This window comes from Schistocerca piceifrons, chromosome 1 (genome assembly GCF_021461385.2).
Source record: "Schistocerca piceifrons isolate TAMUIC-IGC-003096 chromosome 1, iqSchPice1.1, whole genome shotgun sequence".
NCBI classification, from domain to species: Eukaryota; Metazoa; Arthropoda; class Insecta; order Orthoptera; family Acrididae; genus Schistocerca; species Schistocerca piceifrons.
Window position 1 is genome coordinate 498,050,459 of NC_060138.1, and position 24,501 is coordinate 498,074,959.

The following is a 24,501-nucleotide window of genomic DNA, read 5'->3' on the forward strand; positions in this document are numbered from 1 at the left end:
TAATACCGTCGTACAACCAGAACTGAACTGTCCTACATTCCAGAATACACTAATGTTACAAACATAAGATATTCCAAGAACATTCCAGAAATGATAAATACTGAATAAAAAATAATTGCTGGCAGACAGTGTTGAACTGGCGACCCGCAGCACACCAACCAGGGACACTAACCACCAGTGTATCAAAATACCCATACTTTTCCATTATAATGTCGATATATGAATAGTGTATGTGTCGTTTCATCGACTTTAAAAGTGGATTGTCGAAAGCGATATTTTTACTGTCTATCTTCTCTTGCTTCATGACCGTGCAATTTTAGTGGCAGCAGCACGATTGTTTTTAGGGGACTAGGGTTCCCTGCATGGCACACCTACTAAATTTGGTAGTCAGTGGCGCGTTAAAGGAGAATAATACGTTTTCAGTGCTTACAAATCAATTTAAAATAAACAACCAGTTAGTGCTATGGACTTGCTAAGAGCTGAACAACAAGCAGCTGAAGAAAAAGATGGTGTGTTCACTGTAATACAAGCAGTGAGCATAAGATGGAGCTCCTGCTTTGACATGCTACAGAGATTTATAAGATTGTCAGCAATTGAAGCTAAAATCTTGGCTACAAAAAATCAGTCAAATAGGAATGTGTCTGAAACGTTGCAACATCGCTGCTTAACGTGATAATAGACCGTGTTGCCCCTTGAAACAAACTACTGAAGAGATTAGTGGCGCCAGCTACGTGACTGCAAGCTTAGGCATACCTATAACAAATCAACTTCGACAAGAAATGGAGCATGCGAGCGCTTCAACTGATTTAGGAGCATATGTAAAAAATTCTCTCTTCGCAAGAGTATTTGGCAGACTACTTTTTTGGAAAGAAATACTTTTCTTGCCACACCTGCAATTATGGATCCTCGGTTCAAGCGCATTCACTTTGATTCTCCCCGTGCAGTGTGAGCTGCAATAGCGGAAATAAGTAAGGAACTTTGTTCCGAACATAGGCGGATGGCTCAGTTGTCTCCTGAACACAGAGCTTCAGTATGTAACACAAGAAGACCCTAGCAAGCCTTCAGTTTGGTCGCGATATGTAGAAAACAGTTGTCCCAAAACTCAATCACGCAAGAAATTCGAAGCTCTAATTCTGTGCCCAACAAAGTAAAACAATACCTCGATCAGGCAGATTTAAGACGGAACTGTGATCCTGTAAAGTTCTGGCTTGATAGTCGTCATTTCTCACCTGTCCTATCAGAAACTGCTCAAAATACTTAAAAGGGCAAGCCTCTTCTGTTTCGTCCGAACTCCTGGCTTCTTTAATAAACTTTATTGTGCTAGAGCTGGCCGGAGTGGCCGAGCGTAAAAGGCGCTACAGTCTGGAACCGCACGACCGCTACGGTCGCAGGTTCGAATCCTGCCTCGGGCATGGATGTGTGTGCTGCCCTTAGGTTAGTTAGGTTTAAGTAGTTCTAAGTTCTAGGGGACTTATGACCACAGCAGTTGAGTTCCATAGTGCTCAGAGCCATTTGAACCATTTTTATTGTGCTAGATAACAGAACCAGGCTAACAGGGGAACGTATTAAACAGTGAGTTCTATTAATGTTTGTCGCTGATGATTATTAGTTTCATTAATTAGTTTTTCGTTAGTAAGTTACTTTACAGTATGTTATGCATCCTTTATTGATTAATATTGAAAGTAACAAAGTATCTGTGAATTATTAAATGTTTGTTAATCATTTCTATAGCTGTGATCAATTTTTAAAAATTCTTATTAATATTAAAAATGTCGATTGATATATTGAAATATCGATATCTTTTATAACTATGTAACAAATTACACTGAAATTTTTAAAAATTGGCCCATCCCTATACTGCATGCTCTACAGCTCGCGAATCGCTCCCTCTCTCGGAAAAAAGGACGACTACCTGTTTCAGAAGTTCTCGTTGGAGCAGACTACAGCAACCTTTATCTAGATCTTGTCATTGCTCCTCTCTACGGCGTCGTTGGAGGATCCTCGCATTCTGGTTGTGCATTCTCTTCACTGTAGGCGCGTACACTTTCGTTAACGAAGGCACACGAACGACAGCGAGTGGATTCAGTCGAACCTTGGTCGGCAAGGCATTGGCGTTCGGTCTTTCGTCCTCACCAAACCAAGAAACTGGGACCAAGGCCTGTGGAATCTTAGTTGATCCTGATAACTTGTACGTGTCGACGTTGTTCCCATTTTATTATTTTTATAAAGTAGCGTTTTAATAACAGTTTCACCAGCCGATATTATAAGGGAAGAAGGGCATTTAGCGGTCGTCGCTTGCGCAGCGCTTATTTTACTGGAAGAAGCTAATCATCAGGAGAAAAGGAGAAGAAATGACAATGGTGGAGAGCAGTGTGATGGGACTATATTAATGTCTTATAGTAATACTGAATTGGAATACGGGTTCTTTCATAATTCTTTGAGAATGAGAGCTACAGATTTCGAATCACACCGTGCACACTATTTTCTAACAGCTCACTTATTTCCTCCAAGCGTCTAATCTTTGCAATCCGTTTTTAGAGGCGCAATTCATAGGGACCATAAACATTTCCGTTCACAGTAAAGCCATCTTTAATGCTATCTCCGTATTCTACTCAGTACTCCAATATTTTTGAACGCAATGGAAACATACCTGTTCAGCCGACACAGCAGATGGCTACTAAAACAGCGAACATTGACCCAGCGTCCACACTAGGAGGTGGGTCCTAAGCACAACTCACCACCAAAGCTTTGATGTTACCGCCGTCAATAAGTGCATCAAGGCCAACAGCTTCCTTGGCTTCGATTTGCTGCCGGTAAACACTTAAGCGGATTTCGGCCAACGAAGCGGTTGGTTGTCGTTCGTTGGCCTTCTTGGTCCAGTGTGTATTCGACCGTCCCCACCTTCTTGTTGCCCATGTTGATTTATTAATATTTGGAGTCAGATAGTAATTTGGGCGGCTGGTCACATTTTCCTAGCACTTGCCACGCTGAGATAGTGACGCACTGCATCGAGTGATAGGAACAGTCGAATTTGAACAACCAGTTCTGTTAATAATAAACATATTTGTCTTTTTGTTGCTCTTCTTTGTTGTGTGTTAATGGCTCGTTATGCACTTCCTTTCTGTGGTTTATCTTCGTATTATCATCTAGAGGATGATCGTGTTGTTTCAATAATAATATGAATTCTGTTGGACTTTCTGCAGAATTACACATACATTTTCGGTCATTTCACTTCATTACACAAATCAATAATAAAAACATAATTCGTTCTCCATCCTCGCACTGCAATCTCGTGCAACCAATTGCTCAAAAGAACAGAGATTTTTCTCTAACAACGTATAGCAAAGAAATTACTATCATACATCGATCTATTTATGCAAAATAATCTGTACAGCATACATTTCATAAATAAAATACATTTAATTGTCTATCTGTTTTGAGTAGTCCATAATCTTCATTGTAATTACATTTAGTATTTATAAACGTTGACATTTAAACATTTTTGCATAGCTATGTAATAGTGGATTTTTTGTTTTTATTTCTTCGGTGGGGTATCGTTCACTTCATGTGAACCAAGATTGCTTAGTACTTTTATTTTACCATAATCAGCTTTATTACAGTACGCACCTTAAGGTGAGAATCGAAGGTAGCCCTTTACATCGCAAGTTCACGATCATCGAATGGATCTTCAGTTTCCTTGAATCTCCCACCATAGATCTACGCCCGTGAGCTGTATTAGAGCTTCATACGCGAGACACGGACGACGTCTCTGCGCATGTGTCTTCTTGGTAAAGGGTGATAATCCTCAACTTCATACGTCCGACAAGTGACGCAGGATACAGTACAGCTCAGATAATGCTTTAGTAACTTTTTCGATAGTACCACTTTCCGCATACGCATAAAAATCCATAGCGAGTGTGTCAGCGTATCTCACCTGCTGGTTCTAGGCGTTACGGTGCTCTCGGTCTTCCTCATAGGAGACCAGGGTTCGTATGCAAGCCAGTAGCGTCGCTTCTTCGATAATAGAGATGGGGTGTTGTGCATAGTCCTTCTGAATACTGCCCAGTCGAAACAGGAGTAGTGTCTCCATTGCTGTGTCGGCCTGCCGACCGTGCAGCAGAAAGAATGGTGTGAAGCCTGTAGTGTCTTCCTTCGCGGTGTTGTATGTGAACGTCATGATGGGTAACAATGTCTCCCCATCTCCCTGTTTAGCATCAACGTACTTTAAGAATAAATCTGCCAATGTCTTATTAGAGATTTCTGTGAGGATATTCGTTTGTGGATGGTAAGCAGCAGTGAGACTACATCTGCTAGTAATCTTGGCTGGAAAACTTTTCCAAGATTGTGCATTATCAAACGAGGTGCTCTGTGCTTCAAAAAGATGTCTACTACAAGGAACTATGCAGTTTCCAAAGCTTCAGCACTTGGCATAACTTTTGTGGCAGCATAATGCGAGAGATAGTCAGTGCAGACTATCATCCATCGATTTCCGTTTGTCGATTTTGGGAACCTCCACAATAAGTTCGATTCCAGTTCAGTGAAATGGCGCTGCTGTGAGGGGGATGGGTACCAGATGCCCCAGAGTTAACTGTAGCAAGAGCTTCCACCATTGACATTCTTGACAGTGGCTCATATAGTTTTTAATGGATCGGTAGAGACTTGACTAGTGATACCTGCATCCGATTCTGTCTGGAGTCTCCACAAATCCCAGGTGAACAGTTTCTGGAACATCGTGGAAATACTGTAGGATACTTGGCCATAGATGAGCTTGGGTGATGAGCAACCATTTCTGCCCCATTGGATCATACTTACCGTTTACAGTGCTTCATTTGTTAACTAGAATTCTCCTTTGGTGAACTGCTTCTTCTTCAAGGCTTCTGTGTTTTTAAGCAGTGCTGTATATTGCCTCTGTTCAGCAGTACTGACTGATATTTCATCCACGTTGCTGTGTTCCACCAAAGGATTCCTCAAAAGGCAGTCGAAATCCTTGTGTTTGCTTGTCTGCCACTGTAACATCATGCTCCTGAAGCCTTAGTGCCCATCTCATCAGTCGAGATCCCTTAGGCTAATCAACCAGCATAGAGAATGGTGGACAGCCACAATCGAGAATGGTTTGTCAAATAAATATGGCTGAAACTTGTTGATAGCTCCAGCAATTGCAAAGCGTTCTTTCTCGGCTGAAAAGTAGTTCATCTCCGATTTGAGGAGTACTCTGGAAGCATAAGCTATCACCTTTTCAGTTTAATTGCACCTAACTGCTATTGTCAGCGCGGAATTGTGTTTCAAAATCATGCTAGTAGTACGAGCATGATTCGAGAAAACTTCTCTCATCACGAATGTACCGTAGTGTCAGAAAATCTGTGATTGCTCGTATTTCTCGGGATCAGGATGGACATCATCGTCATTCACAGGATGCTGCAAGATTTTTACCTCTTGGGCAGTGTAGAGGACTCTCTAAGATTCAGGTGGAGGCATGTATTTGAACAAATTTCAACACAGTTGTCAGGCTTAGATGTTCGTCAAATGCATTCGAAAAAACGATGATGTCATCCAGGTAGAAAAGATACAGTGTCCATCCAATACGTCGAAGTAGGTTGTCCATCATGCATACAAAGGTGGCTGTAGTGTTACATAATCCGAACAGCATAACTTTTAAACTAACAGATATGTCGTCGGCAGTTATGAAGGAAATCTTTTTTCAGTCATCTTTGTAAAACTCGATTGCCAGTAGTCTGTCTGCATGTCCATGGCTGATAGTCTAACAGTCTAGGGTGTCATCAATGTGCAACAACAGTTTTCATGATTTTTCTCAGTTGTTTTTAGTCGATGCAGAAACGCCAAGTGCTGTACTTCTTCACAAGGACAACAAGAGAGAACCAAGGACACTCTGAAGTTTCAGTGATGCATCTTGCAGCGTCTTCTCTACTTCCTCCTGGATTATCCGCCTTTCAGCTGGCGATACAATGTGACAAATTGGTGGATGATTCCCAATGTTGGTGTGGCGTTTTACCATGGGTCATTGGTCTGTATTTTCTCCTCTCTGGATTTAAAAACATCTGAAAATTGACGCAGAATGGATATCATTTGCCTGTGTTGTTCCTTGCTCAGGCCAGATCCTGTCGGCAGTTCAGTAGTAACTTCCTCTGCTGCGTTGTTTGTAGAGTAGAGGAGCACAATTCTTCATAATGACTCTAAGCTTCCGTTTCTGGACTGGTTTAGCTGTCTGTATGTACATGCCTTTAGGGATGAGTTGTGGCTGCTCGTGATTCTTAGTGATCCAAAGTTCTCCCTGACCGTCTACAATGCTTGTGATCGCCGTCATGTAGATTTCCTCTATTAACCTGAGTAGCTTTTTTCAGTCGAGTGAAGAAGTTTCATAGTTTAAGTGAGCATCTCGACTGACAGTTAGAAATCGTCTCATTGATGATGGTGGGGTAACAACGTCGTAGGTGGCATACAACTGCTCACAGGAATCTTTGTTATATGTGCTGGTACCTCTGTACGACGACAGGAAACGGAGTTTCGGGGAACGTCCTCGATCAGTGTGCGACGACCTACTTCGTCCCAAAGGTCGACTGTAATTATCTGCAATTGACTGGCATGAACAGAACTGTTGTGATGGCTTGCGCCTTGCGGTAAAGTAGTCGTCCAAAGCTCGCCTTCTTTCTCTGCAGTAGCGTACAACGTGTCCTGGGTTCCCACAGTGGAAACACGCCAACATGTAGTCGTCTGTTTTCCAAATTTATGGCCTTCTACTGGGCCTTGTACTTGGCAAAGGAGTTGGTTGTACCTGTGTTGTTTAGATGCTGGTTGTCGTTTCAGGTTTTTGACGTAAGACCTAGTTGACTGAGCCCATTCTGCATGGCACATGTGAATAATGACGGAGATTGGTGCTAAAAATTGATACATCTCTTCTTCGACATTTTCTAGTAGTTCCTGACGTATGCAGTCTCTTGTGTACTCAATCTCACATTTCTAGCTGCCTTAGAAAGCGTATGATAGAGGCGAGCTTATGATGGTGTCCCACAAGTGCCATGGGTACCACATTTGGCACTCGGTCATATCTCTGTGGTCCGATTCTTTTCTGTTGCATTTCTTCGATTCTCTGGCAAGACCCGATGAATTATTTTGTAGTTCTGATCTCCTTTACTCAATGAGCGTAGCACATGTCTTCTGCGACCCCTTTCATCAAGTGAGATTTTTTCGTCTTCTGCCATATGCCACGATGTGGCATAGGACCGAAACGTTCAGTATGTACGACTGCGTCATTCCCCTCGACACAGGTGCCCTGTTCACTTCTTCATCCATTAAGTGGACAAAAAAAATGGTTCAAATGGCTCTGAGCACTATGGGACTTAACATCTCAGGTCATCAGTCCCTTAGAACTGAAAACTACTTAAACCTAACTAACCTAAGGACATCACACACATCCATGCCCGAGGCAGGATCCGAACCTGCGACCGTAGCGGTCGCGCGATTCCAGACTGAAGCGCCTAGAACCGCTCGGCCACCAACGGCCGGCTTAAGTGGACGTCATATTGGTTTTGGCAAAAGTTTTCCTCACTTCAGCCTGGAGTTTATCCAGGCTATTGAGCTTCTCTTCGTTGTTTTCGAACTTCTGTCGGGCTTCGCCATCCAAGTAGAAATGTACATTTTCTAAACACAACATGTAATCCTACATGTTGTATTTGGCGACGCGTTCGAATCTCTTCAGGCATTTCGTCAGGCCCTGACCAGCGTCTCCGGAAGACAGTGATGCATGACTGAGATGCCGCTGAGTTACTGCTGTTTTGCAATCCACATGTCTCCTGAACATACCGATCTTGGGAACGGTGTACTGCTTGTGTTCTGGTTCCCGTCGTGTATGCGAAGGCTTTAACGTTGCCTGATTGGAGTCACGGTTATGTAGGTGTTTGTACCTGGAGTCACTACCAAATAGTGGCACGTCGAAACCACAGTCAAGTCAAAATCCGAAAGCAGGGACGTCAATGAAGTACAACACTTAGAACTAGACGCACGTTTATCAGTGGTACTAACGTACAACCAGGACCGAACTGACCTCCTGGGCGGAGAATGAAGCTGTTTGTAGAAATTCTGAATATTCCAGAGTGCTGGTGTTTTACAAACACAAGATAACTTCAAGAACCTCCCATAAATGATAAATATTAAATAACAAGCTGTTAATTGGGTTTGAACTAGCCTCACGCACACGCCCGCCAGCGTCGCAACCACTGCGCCGAATCCGGTCGTGAAGTAAAATAAGAGAATTTTTTAGTCACCGGAGCGGTTATTAATCAATTCAATACACAGTTGCCGAGCAACAGCGCTCTCCAAATACGGAGAAACTAATAACCTTTGTGGCAGTGACATCAGACGTACATATTCCTGCAGTTGCATGTAATTTCGAGAAGTGGAATTAATTTCAGAAGCTTAATAAATGAATACGTACGAGGTCACAAATAAACGGAAGATTTCACAGTCTGTGGTGCGCCTTGTTTCATTCTCTCGCAACAGTTTCTGTTGAGTTTTGTAATGACGCGTGACGAAAAATCAATGGCATACAATAACCGTCCGCCTCTCGGCACAATGCCAGTTAATGAAGCACGGAACGAATATCGAAACAAATGTTTAGTTTGAAGAAGATAAAGGCAATTGAAGACTAGCTGTAGACATAATTCGCTGTTCTTGAAAATAGGTGAAACAAAGGACGCCAAGAAGTACTACTCACTGCTGAAAAACATGACCCGGTGATGTTGAGTTATTGAGTTAATTCTAGTGTCCGATTCCACTCGTCGACTTTGAGCAATGACTCATACCTAAGGCAGAGAAGCTACTTAGATGCAATCTTTGAAAGCAATTGATCATATTCATAAACAACCGAATGTAGCATACGATAAAATAACAAACACAGTTCACCTGATTAATTACTTGGCCACAAATTATACCGACAAGAATTATAGGTAACGAAAAGAAATAAGAACGGAAAAAAGAGACATATACATGAATGAAATAAATTATCATCGTAATTTATACGACTAAGAAAAGCACAAAGAACTTTTAAATCCAGTTCAGTATAGCGCACGGTAAAGTCATAATACCATGAATTAGCGTTAACTTTTAATACTAATTGTTAAATGTAACGGGACGAGTAGACAAGTATCGAAAATTGGCAAAAAGTAGGGTCTAACAAATACTGGAGTCGGTAACTGGAGCTGACCTATATAGGTTACTTCTAGTTCCCGAGTCCACCCATTCCACGGTTCATTATTTAGATCGTTTTAACAACAAGTGTGTGCACTAACGTGTTACAGAATTTTATACGAATGGAAAAGAGAGAAATTTGGAAGCTGTACCTACAATGTTTATTACTTTTTCGTAGTAGTTCTGAGATCAATAAGAAATCTAGAAATTCTACAAAAACATAGTCCACAGGTTTACTGCAAAAATGTCCTCCTATATGGGTCAATTCTAGTTACCGATTCCAACCATTCGATGCTTCATTAATTAGATCGTTTCTTCAGCACTTGTGTGCACTAAGATTTAGGCCAATATGATTTCTGCATTTGTAATTGCTCTCTCAATTACTGCAAAAAGTTGCTAATATTGGAATCGGTAACTAGAACTGACCTCCTAGTTACCGATTCCAATTTTTGTTATACACTGCAGTAGTTTTAGAGAGCAGTTACAAATGTAGAAATGGTATTACGTTTCAGTGCATACAACTGCAAAAGTAATTTACATATGAGTCATGGAGCGATTAGAATCTGTAACTGGAATTTACCTACATATGATAATTGTAGTTATCGATTGCAAAGTTCTTTATTTTTTGTGGATATTCGTTTATCATTTAGAATTTAGTGTGCCGGTTTCTGCACATTTTCTGCTACTGTTTCGTATTTGTTGTCATTCATTTAAACTTCCCGTTTTTCTGATACATATTAGTTTCTCCGCACCCAAAACTCCCACTTTCCTGTGCTTCTCCCGTTACATTCAATAATTAGTATAAAATTAACCCTATTTTATAACAGTATGACTTCACCATGTGCTTTACTGTAACGCAATTTAAAGGTTATCTAAGCTTTTCTAGTCGCATAAATTACGAGAATACGTCTTACTAGAATTGAAAATTTGTTTTTAATTCTTGTTTTTAATTATTTTCGTTTCGATATAATTGATGACTAAGTAAATAACTGCGTGAATCTGATTGTAATTTTATTGTATGCTACATTCATTTGTTTACGAGCATGATACATTGCTTTCATAGATTGCCTATACGCTGCTTATAGTTATGCCTTAGTTATGACGTCCATGCTCAAAGCCGATGAGTAAAATTGGACACTAGAATTTATCCGAGGTTGACAACGCAGTGTATCTTGTGGGCCGGCCGGAGTGGCCGTGCGGTTCTAGGCGCTACAGTCTGGAACCGCGAGACCGCTACGGTCGCAGGTTCGAATCCTGCCTCGGGTATGGATGTGTGTGATGTCCTTAGGTTAGTTAGGTTTAAGTAGTTCTAAGTTCTAGGGGACTGATGACCTCAGTAGTTAAGTCCCATAGTGCTCAGAGCCATTTTTTGTATCTTGTGGGATAACAGTAGTACTAAAACGTGATTTTCAGCCGCGTGAACTCTATATTGCAAAAAAATATACTTTTAACTATTGAACAATGTCTTGCCGTCTTAATGTTTTGCTAATAAGGAGAGAGGAGCCGTTGAAAAGTCATTGAGAAGTATTTTCAACCCATGTTGTCTAATTTCTATGATAACCAGTCGTGTAATGCTGTGAGAACGCTGGATAAGTATGACAATTTCCTGATGCTCGAAGTAAGTTTGAAAAACATATAATGTGATACCGGTAATGTGAAGTGAGAAGAGATAAAACGATATACTCAAGGCAGTAAGAGATGGTGGAGCTGCTCAGTTCTGTCGAAAGGTTGATTATTAAAACAAAAATATAATGAGAAATTTCATTAAGCTTCTTTATTTTATTCACTATTTTGACGCTGTATTTGGCATTCACAAAGACAACTTTAAAATTTCATTTCTGTTTTGCACCTGTGATCGAAACTACCAGTTACTTTTTCTATTTGTAGAAAGTTCTTACGCTCTTGTCTGTATTTTGCGCTCTTTACATGCATAACAACGAAGACTGTTGGCATACACTACTAATATGATGCGAATCAGCTAAACTGATTTACAAGGTTATATTCTGGATAACCATTTCTTCTTTCGGATACTGTAAAACTTCTTCAAATATTAACCAGCTGAATTTGTACTTTGCGAGCAAACATTGCAGCCGTGGGCATTTTCTTCTCCTCTCATTCTTGTGCTAATCCGCTAACGCAATAATTAAAAAAATGTCGCCTTTGTATGCAGGGTGATTCAAAATTCCTATTACAGGCTACTAGAGGTTGTAGAGGGGCTTAGTAGATGACGTTCTGGTAAGTAACCAGTGTTCGGAAATGTACCGTTTGAAGAGTGGATCATTTTTTAAATCTCCCTCTTCGCTTGATGCTACGCATACAAGCGGAGAAGAGGGAGCCGTCTTCAGTCTATGTTGTTGTAACGATAGTACCACGTAATACCTTCGTCCGATTACAACACCGGATGCGAAAAACTTGTACTTTCGAAACTGGGACGGTTAGCTATGATATTCGACAGAGGCGCTGCATTCTCGATTTTAAACAGGACTTTGAAGAGAACCCGAGAACAAGTATCCGAAACATCGCCCATGCAGAGGAAACTCGTTTATCGGGTCCTCAGTAATTGGTATTTTCCGTTCATCCATATCGTTGTTTCTTTTTTTCCAGGAGGCTACAATAATATTGCACAGTGTATGATAATCTGAAAGTAACAGAGGCAACAGTCGACGACAGTAATCATTAAATTTAAATTTAACGAACCGCCGTTCCCAAATCTCGGCACAATATCGCTTGACAAGTTGACACCGAGTTGTACAGTACTGTATTGCCTCCGTTTGCTGAGAGTGTAAAATGGCAGCAAAGAGAGAGGATTTGATGATGTCGATGGAGAAACAGCTAGATGCGATGAATGAAGCAGAATTGTTGAAAAATGTTACTGCTCAATTTGAAGTTGGATCTTCAACGGCATCATATTGGAAAAATAACAGGAAAGAAATTGCTTTTATTTCAGAATCATTTTTCCTGTTGAAATTACCGCCATTTGTTGATCTACAGACAATGACGGTAGTGGTGACGTATTATATGACGAATTTGACGCTCAATCTGATGACATTATGACACATACGGAGCATGGGCGTCCGGAGAAATTTTTTCTTGGCCATCCCATCTCCCAACCTCTCTCTCGCTCCTTTTGGGGAACCTGTGATACGAAGGCAACAACGCAGCTGAACAAGACAATGATTTATCTGTAACGGCAGACGGAAACAACGTCGGTCCAATTAATCGAACCGAACTGCTTGCCTACACAGGTGACAAACCTTCCGAGATCCCATTGATTGTAGGATGACAGATTTGTCAGGTGAATGAAACGTAAACTACAGACCTTTCTCAGGACAGCTTGGGAACTCATGCTCCAGGAAACTACGCAAAATCGGAGAAATTTTGGAAACTCATCAAATACATAAAAACGAACCACTGCTCTATCCACACCAAGAAGAAAGGAATGAGACCCAGCCACATGGAAAGTTGATTGAATGATAAAGCTGTGTTGTAGAATGAATTAAAATATACAAATAATGCTGTGTAGTATTGCGGTATTAATATAATTGCAAAGAGGGAGAGGGAGAAACCGAGCCAGAAAAATTTAACACACACACACACACACACACACACACACACACACACACACACAGAGAGAGAGAGAGAGAGAGAGAGAGAGAGAGAGAGAGAGCTTGGGGGTGTGGAGCGGGGGGGGGAGCTATACATAAAACGTGAGCGGTGTCTTATACTCTTATAGAGAGTTGATAGTGCAGAACAAACTGTTTGTTGAATAATTCTCAGTGTAGGTCTTGCAAGGCTAATGCCCTAACTACTCATATCACAAGCCTCTGTAATGTATTCGTAATTTCGTTTCAGTGTGTACATTAATTGGTTCTTTACGATTTTTTCCATCTTTGCTAATGGTTTGCTCTGTGGTCATTAATTCGGAACACCCAACGGATATGGGAAATTTCCCCATTTGCATATTGTTGTAATCTCAAATTGTTCCGTTTTTAAGTTAACACTCAGCTCCTGTCTAATAAAATCACATGAAATATTCGCCTTGTCCCTCTTCAACAGTCAACCTATTGAGAGCGCATACTGTAAGTTTCCATCAACATATCTATCTAGTTTTGAAAAAAAGCAGAGACGACGTTTGATACACTCTCCCGATAAACGGCTCCTTCCTCTTCCTAGATATTAAGGACGGTATTCATCGGTCGATGGATGAAGGGAATAATAAATCTTCACTAGCTACAATACGTTTCCAGAAGAAACAGATTTTAATATCAGATGGACAACAATATTATTTAATTATCTTGCACTTTTCACTTAGTGCAACCCTGTGTCTTTTGTTTCCGTCGCAATAATGTAAGAACTTATTTTGAAAATAAATCCAGCCTCGTGTACTCTCTTGTGTCTAGTCTTGAAGAGACCCATTGGTGCTGAGGAAGGAGCAAATGGATGGCGGCCTTTGCTGTTGCTGATGTAAGTATATCTGCCCACCTCCTCTCTTTATGAGCTGCATTTCAAGATCGAACAAAACGTCGTGCTCGTTTACGGAGCAGTTCCTATTACAGTACTTTCCTGGGTTTGGTAGTTAAGGCAGGTAACCGTATGGCTGACAGTTTTGGTTCTACATCTACATGGCTACTCTTCAAATCACATAGTGCCTAGCTGAGCGTTCATTCAACCACCTTCACACTGATTCTCTATTATTCCACTCTCGAACAGCGCTCGGAAAAAACGAATACCTACATCTTTCCGTGCGAACTCTGATTTCCCTTACTTTTTATGATCATCTTTCCTCCCTATGTAGGGCGTAGTAAAGTATTCGGAGGAGAAAGTTGGTGATTGAAATTTCGTGAGAAGCTCCCGCCTCAACGAAAATCGCTTTTGTTTTAGTGATTCCCACCCCAAATCCTGTATCACGTCAGTGACACTCTCTCCCCCATTTCTATATAATACAAGACATGCTGCTCTTCACTGAACTTTCTCGATGTCCTCCGTTAACCCTACCTGGTAAGGATCCCACACCGCGGAGCACTACACCAAAAAAGGAGGGACAAGCGTAGTGTAGGCAGTCTCTAATAGAACTGTTGCATCTACTAAGTGTTCTGCCAATAAAACGCAGTCTTTGGTTCGTCTTCCCCACAACATTTTCTGTGTGTTCTTTCCAATTTAACTTGTTCGTAATTGTAATTCCTAGCTATTTAGTTGAATTTACGGCCTTTTGTTTTGATTGGTTTATCGTGTAACGGAAGTTTAACCCATTCCTTGTAGCACTCATGTGGATGACCTCACACTTTTCATTATGTAGAGTCAATTGCCAATTTTCACACCATACATGTATCTTATCTAAATCATTTTGCAGTTGGTTTTGGTTTTCTGATGACTTTACTAGACGATAAACGACAGTATCATCTGCAAACACCCTAAGACGGCCACTGAGATTGTATCCTAAATAGCTTGTATAGATAAGGAACACCAGAGGGCCTATAACACTACGTTCCAGAACGCCAGAAATCACTTCTGTTTTACTCGATGTTTTTCCGTCAGTTACTACAAACTGTGACCTCTCTGACAGGAAATTATGAATCCAGTCGCATAACTGAGACAATATTCCGTAAACACGCAATTTGATAACAAGTCGCATGTGAGGTACGGTGTTTTTAAGCCTTCTGGAAACCTAGAAATACGGAATAAGTTTGAAATCTCTTGTCGATAGCACTCAACGCTTCGTGTGACCGCTGCGGTCCCAGGTTCGACTCCTGCCTCGGGCATGGATGTGTGTGATGTCCTTAGGTTAGTTAGGTTTAATTATTTCTAAGTTCTAGGCGACTGATGACCTCAGAAGTTAAGTCGCATAGTGCTCAGAGCCATTTGAACCATTTTTGAGCTTCGTGTGAGTAAAAAACTTGTGTTTCACAAGACCGATGTTTTCTAAATCCGTGTTGACTGTGTATCAATAGACCGTTCTCTTCGATGCAATTCATAGTGCTCGAACATAGTGTATGTTCCAAAATCCTGCTGCATATTCACGTCAATGATATAGGCCTGTAATTTAGTAAATTACTCCTACTGCCTTTCTTGAATGTTGCTGTGACCTGTGCAACTATCCAGTCTTTGGGTACGGGTCTTTTGTCGAGCGAGCGGTTGTATAGAGTTGTTAAGTATGGAGCTATTGCATCAGCATGATCTGAAAAGAAACTAATTGGTATAATATCTGGACCGGGAGACTTGCCTTTCTTAAGTGATTTAAGTTACTTCACTACTCCGAGGATATCTACTTCTAAGTTACTAATGTTGGCTGCTGTACTTGATTTAAATTCTGGACTATTCTCTTCGTCTTCTTTGGTGAAGGAATTAAACGGGTATTTCATTACTAAGAAAACAAATGTCATTAGAACTTGAAATGCAATATTTCGATCTTCACAGAATTTTCCACAGGTTAAAGGTGTAAACTTCATTCAGAGTAGCGAATTCTTTTCCTGCTTATCGTTGCCTGCTGCACACTAGTGCAAAATGAAAAATGGCCACCTCAAACAGTAGTCCATATGAAAGAAGTTTTGTTGATGAATTATACAATACGACAGTTAATTTGGTCGTAATAACATGGTAAGAGACTTAGGAAAAGACTGTCTTGCACAAAAATTTCACTATCTTGCGTAGCCTTCTCTAACTACGATGCAAGTCATAACAGTACTGAAACCGAACCGATAAAAGAACCTATGTGGAAGTGACCGCCCTATAGCTCTGCTGAGTCCATGTTACAATCTCGTAAAAAGAGTGATTCTAGAACCAATACGCCCATTGATACTAGAACGCATTCCTATTGAACAAGCCGGATTCAGACCCCATCGCAGTTGTGTATACCAGGTACTCAGCCTAACAACACTTGCTGAGACTGGGTTTCAGAAACGCTTGAAACCCGCAATGGTGTATATTGACCTGACTGCAGCCTACGACACGGTTTGGAGGAAAGGTCTTATTTATAAGCTTCTCCACATGGTTTCGCGCGGCCGAATAATATCTTTATTGAATAATATGCTCTGCGACAGACCTCTGTGTTCAGTTCTTTTTGACTCACCCTGTGTATACACTGTTAGTATGTTCGGCTCTATCCTTACGACTACATCGCTTTATACCTAATATTTTTATATATTATCCCAAATACATGTAACTCATTCGGTAAATAAGTAACTAACTACGATACGGTAGCTCAGTCGAGCTGGCCGCTGTGGCCGAGCGGTTCTCGGCGCTTCAGTCCGGAACCGCGCTGCTGCTACGGTCGCATGTTCGAATCCTGCCTCGGACATGGATGTGTGTGATGTCCTTAGGTTAGTTGGGTTAAGTAGTTCTAAATCTAGGGGACTGATTACCTCAGATGTTAAGTCCCATAGTGCTCAGAGCCATTTTGGTTGCCCAGTCGCGCATAGAGGTGTCATCTCATGTTTGGAGATAATGTTCCACGCTACTTTCACCCATTCACGCTGCTGTCCAATGGATGTTGCACCAGCAGTGCAAGTCGCATCGGACGTCGTTCCATCATATACCACACAGCTAAGTATTTCGCCAACATGGACGTTTGTATAGATGTTGTATATAAACCTTGTATATAAAATATCCCATATATCTTGACCACCCCAAATAACTTTTTGTCCAGGAGCAAAATAAAAACCAGCACGATTGCCTTTCTTGTAATTTTGTTTATTATAAATATGTGATCAGCTGTTTGTCTTTCGTAACATCCTATAGTTTGTACATTGTTTTCCCACAAACCTTCAACTGAAGACGGTTGGCTGAATGACATGTAAGCATTTTCCTTGTGTTTCCATTTGTTCCCTGTCAATTCTAGCAAACGAATGAGTTACGTTACCCCGGGTACCTGCCCTTTATGCTGGTACGCAAGTTTCAAAGTCAGTTTTGTGTTAAGTTTTTAATGACGTCGTGTCTACGTGAGTGATACACTTTTGAACAGGATTCCAGGAAAGGAAGTGGATTACCGAATAAAAAATATAGGGTGATATTTGTTAATATATATAATTTGCGTTCAAAGCGAACAAACTTACAAGAACTGCAGTCATGTTGATAATGTCCGCCTGGTAACTAATCAATATTTGCTTTACAGATTTTTTATTTTGCTTCTGGACAAAATATTATTTGTGGTGGTCAAGATAAACGGTACACCTTTTATGAACAGTCGCGTGGCCGGAATATTTAGGTGTGTGTGTATGGGGGTGGGGGCGGGGGGGGGGGGGGGTTCGCTCTACGCTTTCTGTTTCCTTAGAGTTCAGGAAAGCGTTAAATTCTGCCTTCTGCGAAAGCAATCAACAGAACCATTAAAAGACGCAGAATTTTGGATGGCACCAACACCGCGAACAAATTTCGCCACATCGAACGTCACATCTGCAGCATAAACTATGAAGTAATTTTATGAGACGATGTGACGATTAATCTGTCGGTTCGAAACCAATGACGGCGGTTGTTTATCCCTAATAAATAGCGTTATTGGCAGTGGTTGGCTGCTGATATGACTTTATTGAAAATTAACCTGTCTTCTAGAGGCGTTCATTCAACATTTTTCACTACTGTTCTCCAAAAATTTTTATGCGTGTTCTTATGCGTCATACTTCAAAAGAGCAGAATTATACTCATCTATTAACTATATCTTCCCTGAACATTTCAATGTGAATATGGCAAACGATTTAACACTTAAAGACTTCAGAAACATATACCAATATTCCTCCGAGAAATTACATGAGAATTTAGTTGGAGATGATCAAGGAGGTAACAACTTGGTTGTCCACCTGACGGTCACAGCACTGATCACGTAAGCCAGTGGATGCGACTGCCGAGAGATTGAACATCGCGAAAGTTTGTTTGTAACTGCGACCTAATGTAGACATTAAGGCAAATTTACAAAAAAGTGGACAAGAATAAGCTGTAACCCAAACAGCCCACTCGCAAAGTAATGAAAGAGGGAATAGCTGGAAGAATGCTCGTCACAGTAAGCTACTTACTTTTGTCAATAGTTTAGTGCTTCAGACGATATATATATATTGCAGTTGTACGTGGGCGTAGAGGATAAGAGTTCATATCAGTGATGTGGTTATTAGATATTGAGCACTTACTCATTTCGACAAAGAAGAGGCACAAATTTAATTGTGGTCACTGTTTTCAAAGGAACTGACTGCGCATTCCCTTGAAGTGATTTAAGAAAATCACGTTAAACTTAAATCTGTATGTCTCGACGGGGATTTGAAGACCCCGGCTCAGTCCAGTATGTACGAGTAACCAAACCGCCAACGCGCTCGACGTCCCATCAGACACTCGCACCTACTTTGTGTTTTTCCGAAGTTAAACATGTTCGTACGATCATGTGGGGCCAACCCTAACCTTAACCACGACAGGTCAGAGAGAATGCAGACGGTTTAACATTTGCCTAGTGAGGCCTGGAACCAATACCCAACCACCCTCGTCTCGAGCAATTTTAACTGTTACTTTCCGTGTAGCATCATTTAACTGTAGTAGGTTGCTTCCTGAGGGAATAGTCTTGGCAGAGTAGGGACAGCAGTATGGTATGTTCTTTGTCTGATCGTAGAGTACATATTCTGTCGAGTGTCGAAGTAATTGTCTAGATGCGTTTCCTTTGCTCTATCGCTCTCAGATTAGATCCTGTTGGCTGACTGTTTCTAATTCGTGGTTCGTGCACTGTGCTTACTGTCGAGTTGGTGACTTCAAATTTTGCATTCGGCACAGAAATCTGAAGCTCTGTTCTTGGGATTAGGGAAAAGGAAGGGGGGTTAATACCGTACACTGCTGCGTTCCAAGGCGTCTTACAAGTACATCGAAACAATTGTCCATTTTAGTCGGTAGTTTAAGAGATGACAACTGTTCCATAGTTTCTGAACGTGTTAGCAATTTTATATTTTCTGTTTTAATTTTTACTCTTTTTGTGGAAACAACTAACTCGAGACTCTGTCTACAGTTCCACTATTAACTGTATATGTGAACGAAAATTGCTGTACACATTATGTGATTTTTCTGTTTCTGTTGAACTCCCAAGGAGCGGTACTACCATATAATTGTTAGTAAAAGTATACGAATTCTGTGAATACTCAATTGTTGGAGCAGAAAATTTGATTCTCCTGGTGCCTGGTAGAGACAGCAACTGACAGATGTGACATATTTGACCTACCCCTGAATTATATGGCTGTTCATAATACTTATTGTTAAGCTGAAAATGACTATAGTTCACTACAAATTAAAGTTGAACTGTCGGCTGCTGTAAAATTAAAGGTTATTTTGTTCCGTTAATTACTAGGCGGACCTACTATTAAGCTAAACTGTTCTGTGAAGTGTGGAGTGTTACTCACGGGAAGTAAAATAAACATTTCTTCGGCAACAGACACTTCTCGCAGCAGAGGGGCTTAGCTTTAGTTCGCGGCACATTGCCGTGACAAACACCGTACATTCAGTTAGGGCCACATTTTTATTTCCATTATCTTCTAGATTCTTCCCCAATTTGCACCACGCCCGACGTGATCAAGAATAAATATATCAAGATTTCCATTACAGGTAAAGATTTCACTTTTAGGTCAATGAAATTTTGCCCAGCGGAATCTCCCCTCCTATCTGGTTGATTCCTATCATGGGAACGTAAGAAATGAGTGGTTGAGTCATTTGTTCACTATTAGTCGCATTGAACTAATGGGATTAGGAAAAACTCCCGTACTTTAACTACTCTGAGAGACTGAGAATTAATTTGTAGTGCATCTGGCGCAAGTCACAGCTAGAGAAACAGCAAATTTCCAAACCCATTACCTTAGTGTCACGAAGTTAGACAGTATCGTGAAAAGAAAAAAAGGTGGCAAGATGAAATATGAGTAGCTACTGTGTTCGTAAATAATGTTAAGATTTCCTTACGCCCCAAAATCTTAATGTTTTTAGGTAAGGCACAGCCCACGCTTCGAATAATCAGGCTAGTAAAAAATCCTAAAATCAGTGGTTTACGGCCTTCATGTCTCAAATGTGTTTGCTCTGTGTGAACAGGGTATGTATTTACAATGTAAATCCTCGGGTTCTTTAAACCAAGTCAGACAATAACCACTGCATCAACAACTCTGAAGTGTCGGGTCAGGGTTTTCAAAAATGGTTCACATGACTCTGAGCACTATGGGACTTAACATCTGAGGTGATCAATCCCCTAGAACTTTGAACTACTTAAACCTAACTAAGCTAAAGACATCACACACATCCATGCCTGAGGCAGGATTCGAACCTGCGACCGTAGCGGTCGCGCGGTTCCAGACTGAAGGACCTAGAACGGCTCGGCCACAATTGCCGGCGTCAGGGCTTTGGCTGCGTCTTTGAAATTAACAACATATTTTTCGTAGCATAATGCATGGTCGTCTAAGATCAACTGCGCGCCATAGGGCCGCTATCTGGCCTTATTGCGTGAGGATATCCATAGATTTCCACAAGACAACTGAACTGATCAGCGGAAGAAAGTACGAGAGCATCATTCTGAGTTACTGTACGTTGTATGGCTAAATTCGAAGATAATAACATAAATTCGGTAAGACAAAACAGCTTATGTAGTAGACAGTTCTTAATAGTGATACAAATGGAACTCCTTTTCACCAACGTGTACCACATTCCAAAACGGAAGATAATGTGCGAAACTGAGTGTTAGCATTTTCATCTTCCCAACAAATTGTGTTTAGGAGAGTGCTAGAAGTTGGTGTGGGTCCACAGTTTGGGCAAAATTTATTCAGATAACACTGTAATTGAAAATCATAATTCGTTACTTGAGAATGACAAGAAAATTATTCGAACTAGTAATCATTATGGCAAATAAAAACATGTATTCGCAGTTAGTGAATAAAACTGATATATGAGTAGATGATAATTTTCAAGTCCAAATACACTTCCTGTTCTTTGTCATCTATAAAACAAATGTCTTTTTCTTGCTTTTCAGATTAGTTTGCAGAATAGTTGTTGAGGGGAGCAACGTGTTGTAGCTCATGAATATCGCTTTTATTCCAGGATGACGATCTGTGACATTCATTCATGACCTCCTTCAAGAAAAAAAATTGTTGATGAATAATTTCGTTGTGGCTCCAAGTCGGTTTTAACCCCCGAATCTGATTCACAATCGAAATTTTCTTTTTCTTTTTCTCTCACAACTTCGTTTTTATACTCATTACACGATTTTTTTGGCTAATTACGTTCGCTGTAATTCTCCACTGATCACGGAGAGCAATACAGATTAACAGTCTATCTTGAAATCTTGAGTAAGACAGTGCTGTAATAGCTACGTTTTCTTCTTTTGATGTAGAGGGGCGAACAAATTTTCAGATCGTCTCTCGACTTCTTCGATAGGAAGTTACCAGTTTGTAGCAGTATTTAAGCTGATTGTTATCCAGTTTTTGCAACCATTTCGGTTGAGCCATCAAGCATGGTACTTAAAGTTCGTAATACGTGTTTTTCTCCAAATAAGCACCGCAGAAACGAGTTTGTTACCTAGTCAGGAAAATCGAGTGTAGAATGTGAATGAATGGTGGAACTCCTCCTCAATTCGCTCGTTGTGTGGAGGGAATACGATAGCTGGTAACACCGCTACACTGTGGGAAGAGAACAGTTTCGTTCAAATGAAGGCTCCGTGTTGGATCGGCCTTCGGTGCTTCGTATCGTCTTGGGTGGGCGGTAGAGTTGCCGCTCAGAAGTACGGGCATGGCGGTTGCAACATGTGTGCGATTCTTGATAAACGATACCGCTCGCTGTTGATGAACTCGTGGTTTGTCCAGAAAAGCATATACAGCGTGCTAGGGATCTGTTGGGTACGCATTGCGGACAGACAGCCGCCCTTACGAACTTTCCAGACTTTTTCCCCGTTATTAGGAGTAAAATCGATAGACAGAAGAGCTCTTGAACTATCGCTTACATAATTGTGCCTCATCGCTGCCAAGGATGCGCGACAGTGAGGCGTAACCGTATGCATATCTCATTAACTCTCGCCGCGATCATTTTCACAGCAGTGCAGAAAGATTCTGATAAGCTGTCTTACATTCCAAGTGCACAGTATGTTGTCAAGTGTCCATTTAAAATCAATAAGTAGGAAAGTGGGTTTGAGAACCGCTGAAAGGCAAAGGTTCCGCAACATACTACTTAAGCATAAAACAACCAGAAAAACAGAAAAAAATTAACACGAGGAGAATTCCTGTTTGTCACTTGTTGCGGCCATTTAGAAAGAGGAACTTTTCAAGTGGACCAGGAACTCACAGCATTTTATCTCGACTTCGTGAGATAAGAGGTGAAGAGATACGTATTCATCTCCACTACATTAGATTGAAAATAGGTATAAGACTAACAGTAGAATTAGTGGACTCTAATTGGACATGACGCAGCGTACGATGTTAAGTGGGCGTGTACGTTCCGCTGCGTCATGACCACGTGGCAACTGAGTGCCATGCCACTGTTCTGGTAGTAGTTCCTTTTAGGTTCTGAGATCGAGACGGCGCATGCTAATTTGGTAAAGACAAAATGCGGGATTCAGACTTGCTGCCCAAGCTTACCTGTAGGAAGTGCAGCCCGCTTGTAAAAGGAACCGAATCTCTTTTTTAACGAATAACACACATAGTACACCGAAGCGCCAAAGAAACTGGTATAGGCATGCATATTCAAATACAGAGATATGTAAACAGGCAAATACGGCGCTGCGGTTGCCAACGCCTGTATAAGACAAGTGTGTGGCGCAGTTAGATCGGTTACCAAGATGTGAGTGAGTTTGAACGTGGTTTTACAGTCGGCGCACGAGCGATGGCACACAACATCTCCGAGGTAGCGGTACAGTGGGGATTTTCCTGTACGACTATTTCACGAGTGTACCGCGAATACCAGGAATCCGGTAAAATATCAACTCTCCGACATCGCTGCGGCCGGAAAAAGATCCTGCAAGGACGGGACCAACGAGGACTGAACAGAATCGTTCAGCTTGATAGAAGTGCAACCCTTCCGCAAATTGCTGCAGATTTCATTGCTGGGCCATCAACAAGTGTCAGCGTGCGAACCATTCAATGGGACATCATCGATACGGGTTTTCGGATCCGAAGGCCCACCCGTGTACACTTGATGACTGCACGGCACAAAGCCTTACGCCTCTGCTCCCCGTCAACACCGACTGTCGATGATTGGAAACATGTTACCTGGTCGGAAGAGTCTCGTTTCAAATTGTGTAGAGCGGATGGACGTGTACGGGTATGGAGACAACCTCACGAATCCATGTACCCTGCCTGTCAACAGGGGACTGTGCGAGCTGGTGGAGGCTCTGTAATGGTGTGGGGCGTGTGCAGTTGGAGTGATACGGGATCCCTGATACGTCTAGATACGACTCTGACAGATGACACGTACATGAGCATCCTGTCTGATCACCTGCATCCATTCGTGTCCATTGTGCATTCCGACGGTCTTGGGCAATTCCAGCAGGACAATGCGACACCCCATACGTCCAGAACTGCTACAGAGTGGCTCCAGGAACATTCTTCTGAGTTTAAACACTTCCTCTGGTCACCAAACTTCCCAGACATGAACATTATTGAGCAATCTGGAATGGCTTGCAATGTGCTGTTCAGAAGAGATCTCCACCCCCTCGTACTCTTGCGCATTTATAGACAGCCCTGCAGGATTCGTGGTGTCAGTTCCCTCCAGCACTACTTCAGACATTAGTCGAGTCCATGCCACGTCGTGCCGCAGCACTTCTGCGTGCTCGTGGGGGCCCTACACGATATTAGGAGGTTTACCAGTTTCTTCGGCTCTTCAGTGTATTATGTCATTATTATTATTATTATGGCGCCCAGGGTAGATGCGACAATTCATCCTTACAACACCAGTGCTGGATAATGCAAGCTGTGAGAGTTGGCAATCTGTCATCTTGTTGGTTCACCAGTGGGATGGACCTCATCAGCTGAAATGGTCACACAATCCTTGGCAGTAATGCGACTTTGCAGAGTAACAATAGCACCCAAAGAATACCGCGTTATGGCTCCCCAGACCATCACAGAACCGCTGTCATGTTTCAGTCTTGGAAAACTCGGCCAGAAGTTGGAAAAAGTGTGAAACAAGACTCATCCGACCAAATGACATTCTTCCATTGCTCCAAGTTTTATGGCTCCGGTACAACGTTTTCCCGTTACGGCCATTTTCATCACTGACGTGCGTGGTTTTGGAATTGCAACTCGCCCAGCAATTCCCAGTTCTGGAGCTCCCTTCGCATTGTGTTGGTGCTGACAGAATTTGCAAGTGCAACATTCAGTTCTGCAG

The 24,501-nt window shown here is 41.6% G+C and overlaps 1 protein-coding gene across 2 annotated transcripts in view; it reads left to right on the top strand.

Annotated features, from left to right (window-relative positions):
• LOC124792486 (uncharacterized protein KIAA1143 homolog) overlaps positions 1-24,501 on the top strand; it is a 305,799-nt gene that overhangs the window by 76,690 nt on the left and 204,608 nt on the right. Inside the window, exon 3 of one of the 2 annotated variants that reach the window (XM_047257945.1) lies at positions 13,602-13,665. The exons of the other annotated variant lie outside the window; for it this stretch is intronic. Within the exon in view, the coding sequence (XP_047113901.1) occupies positions 13,602-13,665 (64 nt within the window). The remainder of the gene's footprint in view (positions 1-13,601; positions 13,666-24,501) is intronic. 2 annotated transcript variants of the gene reach the window in all.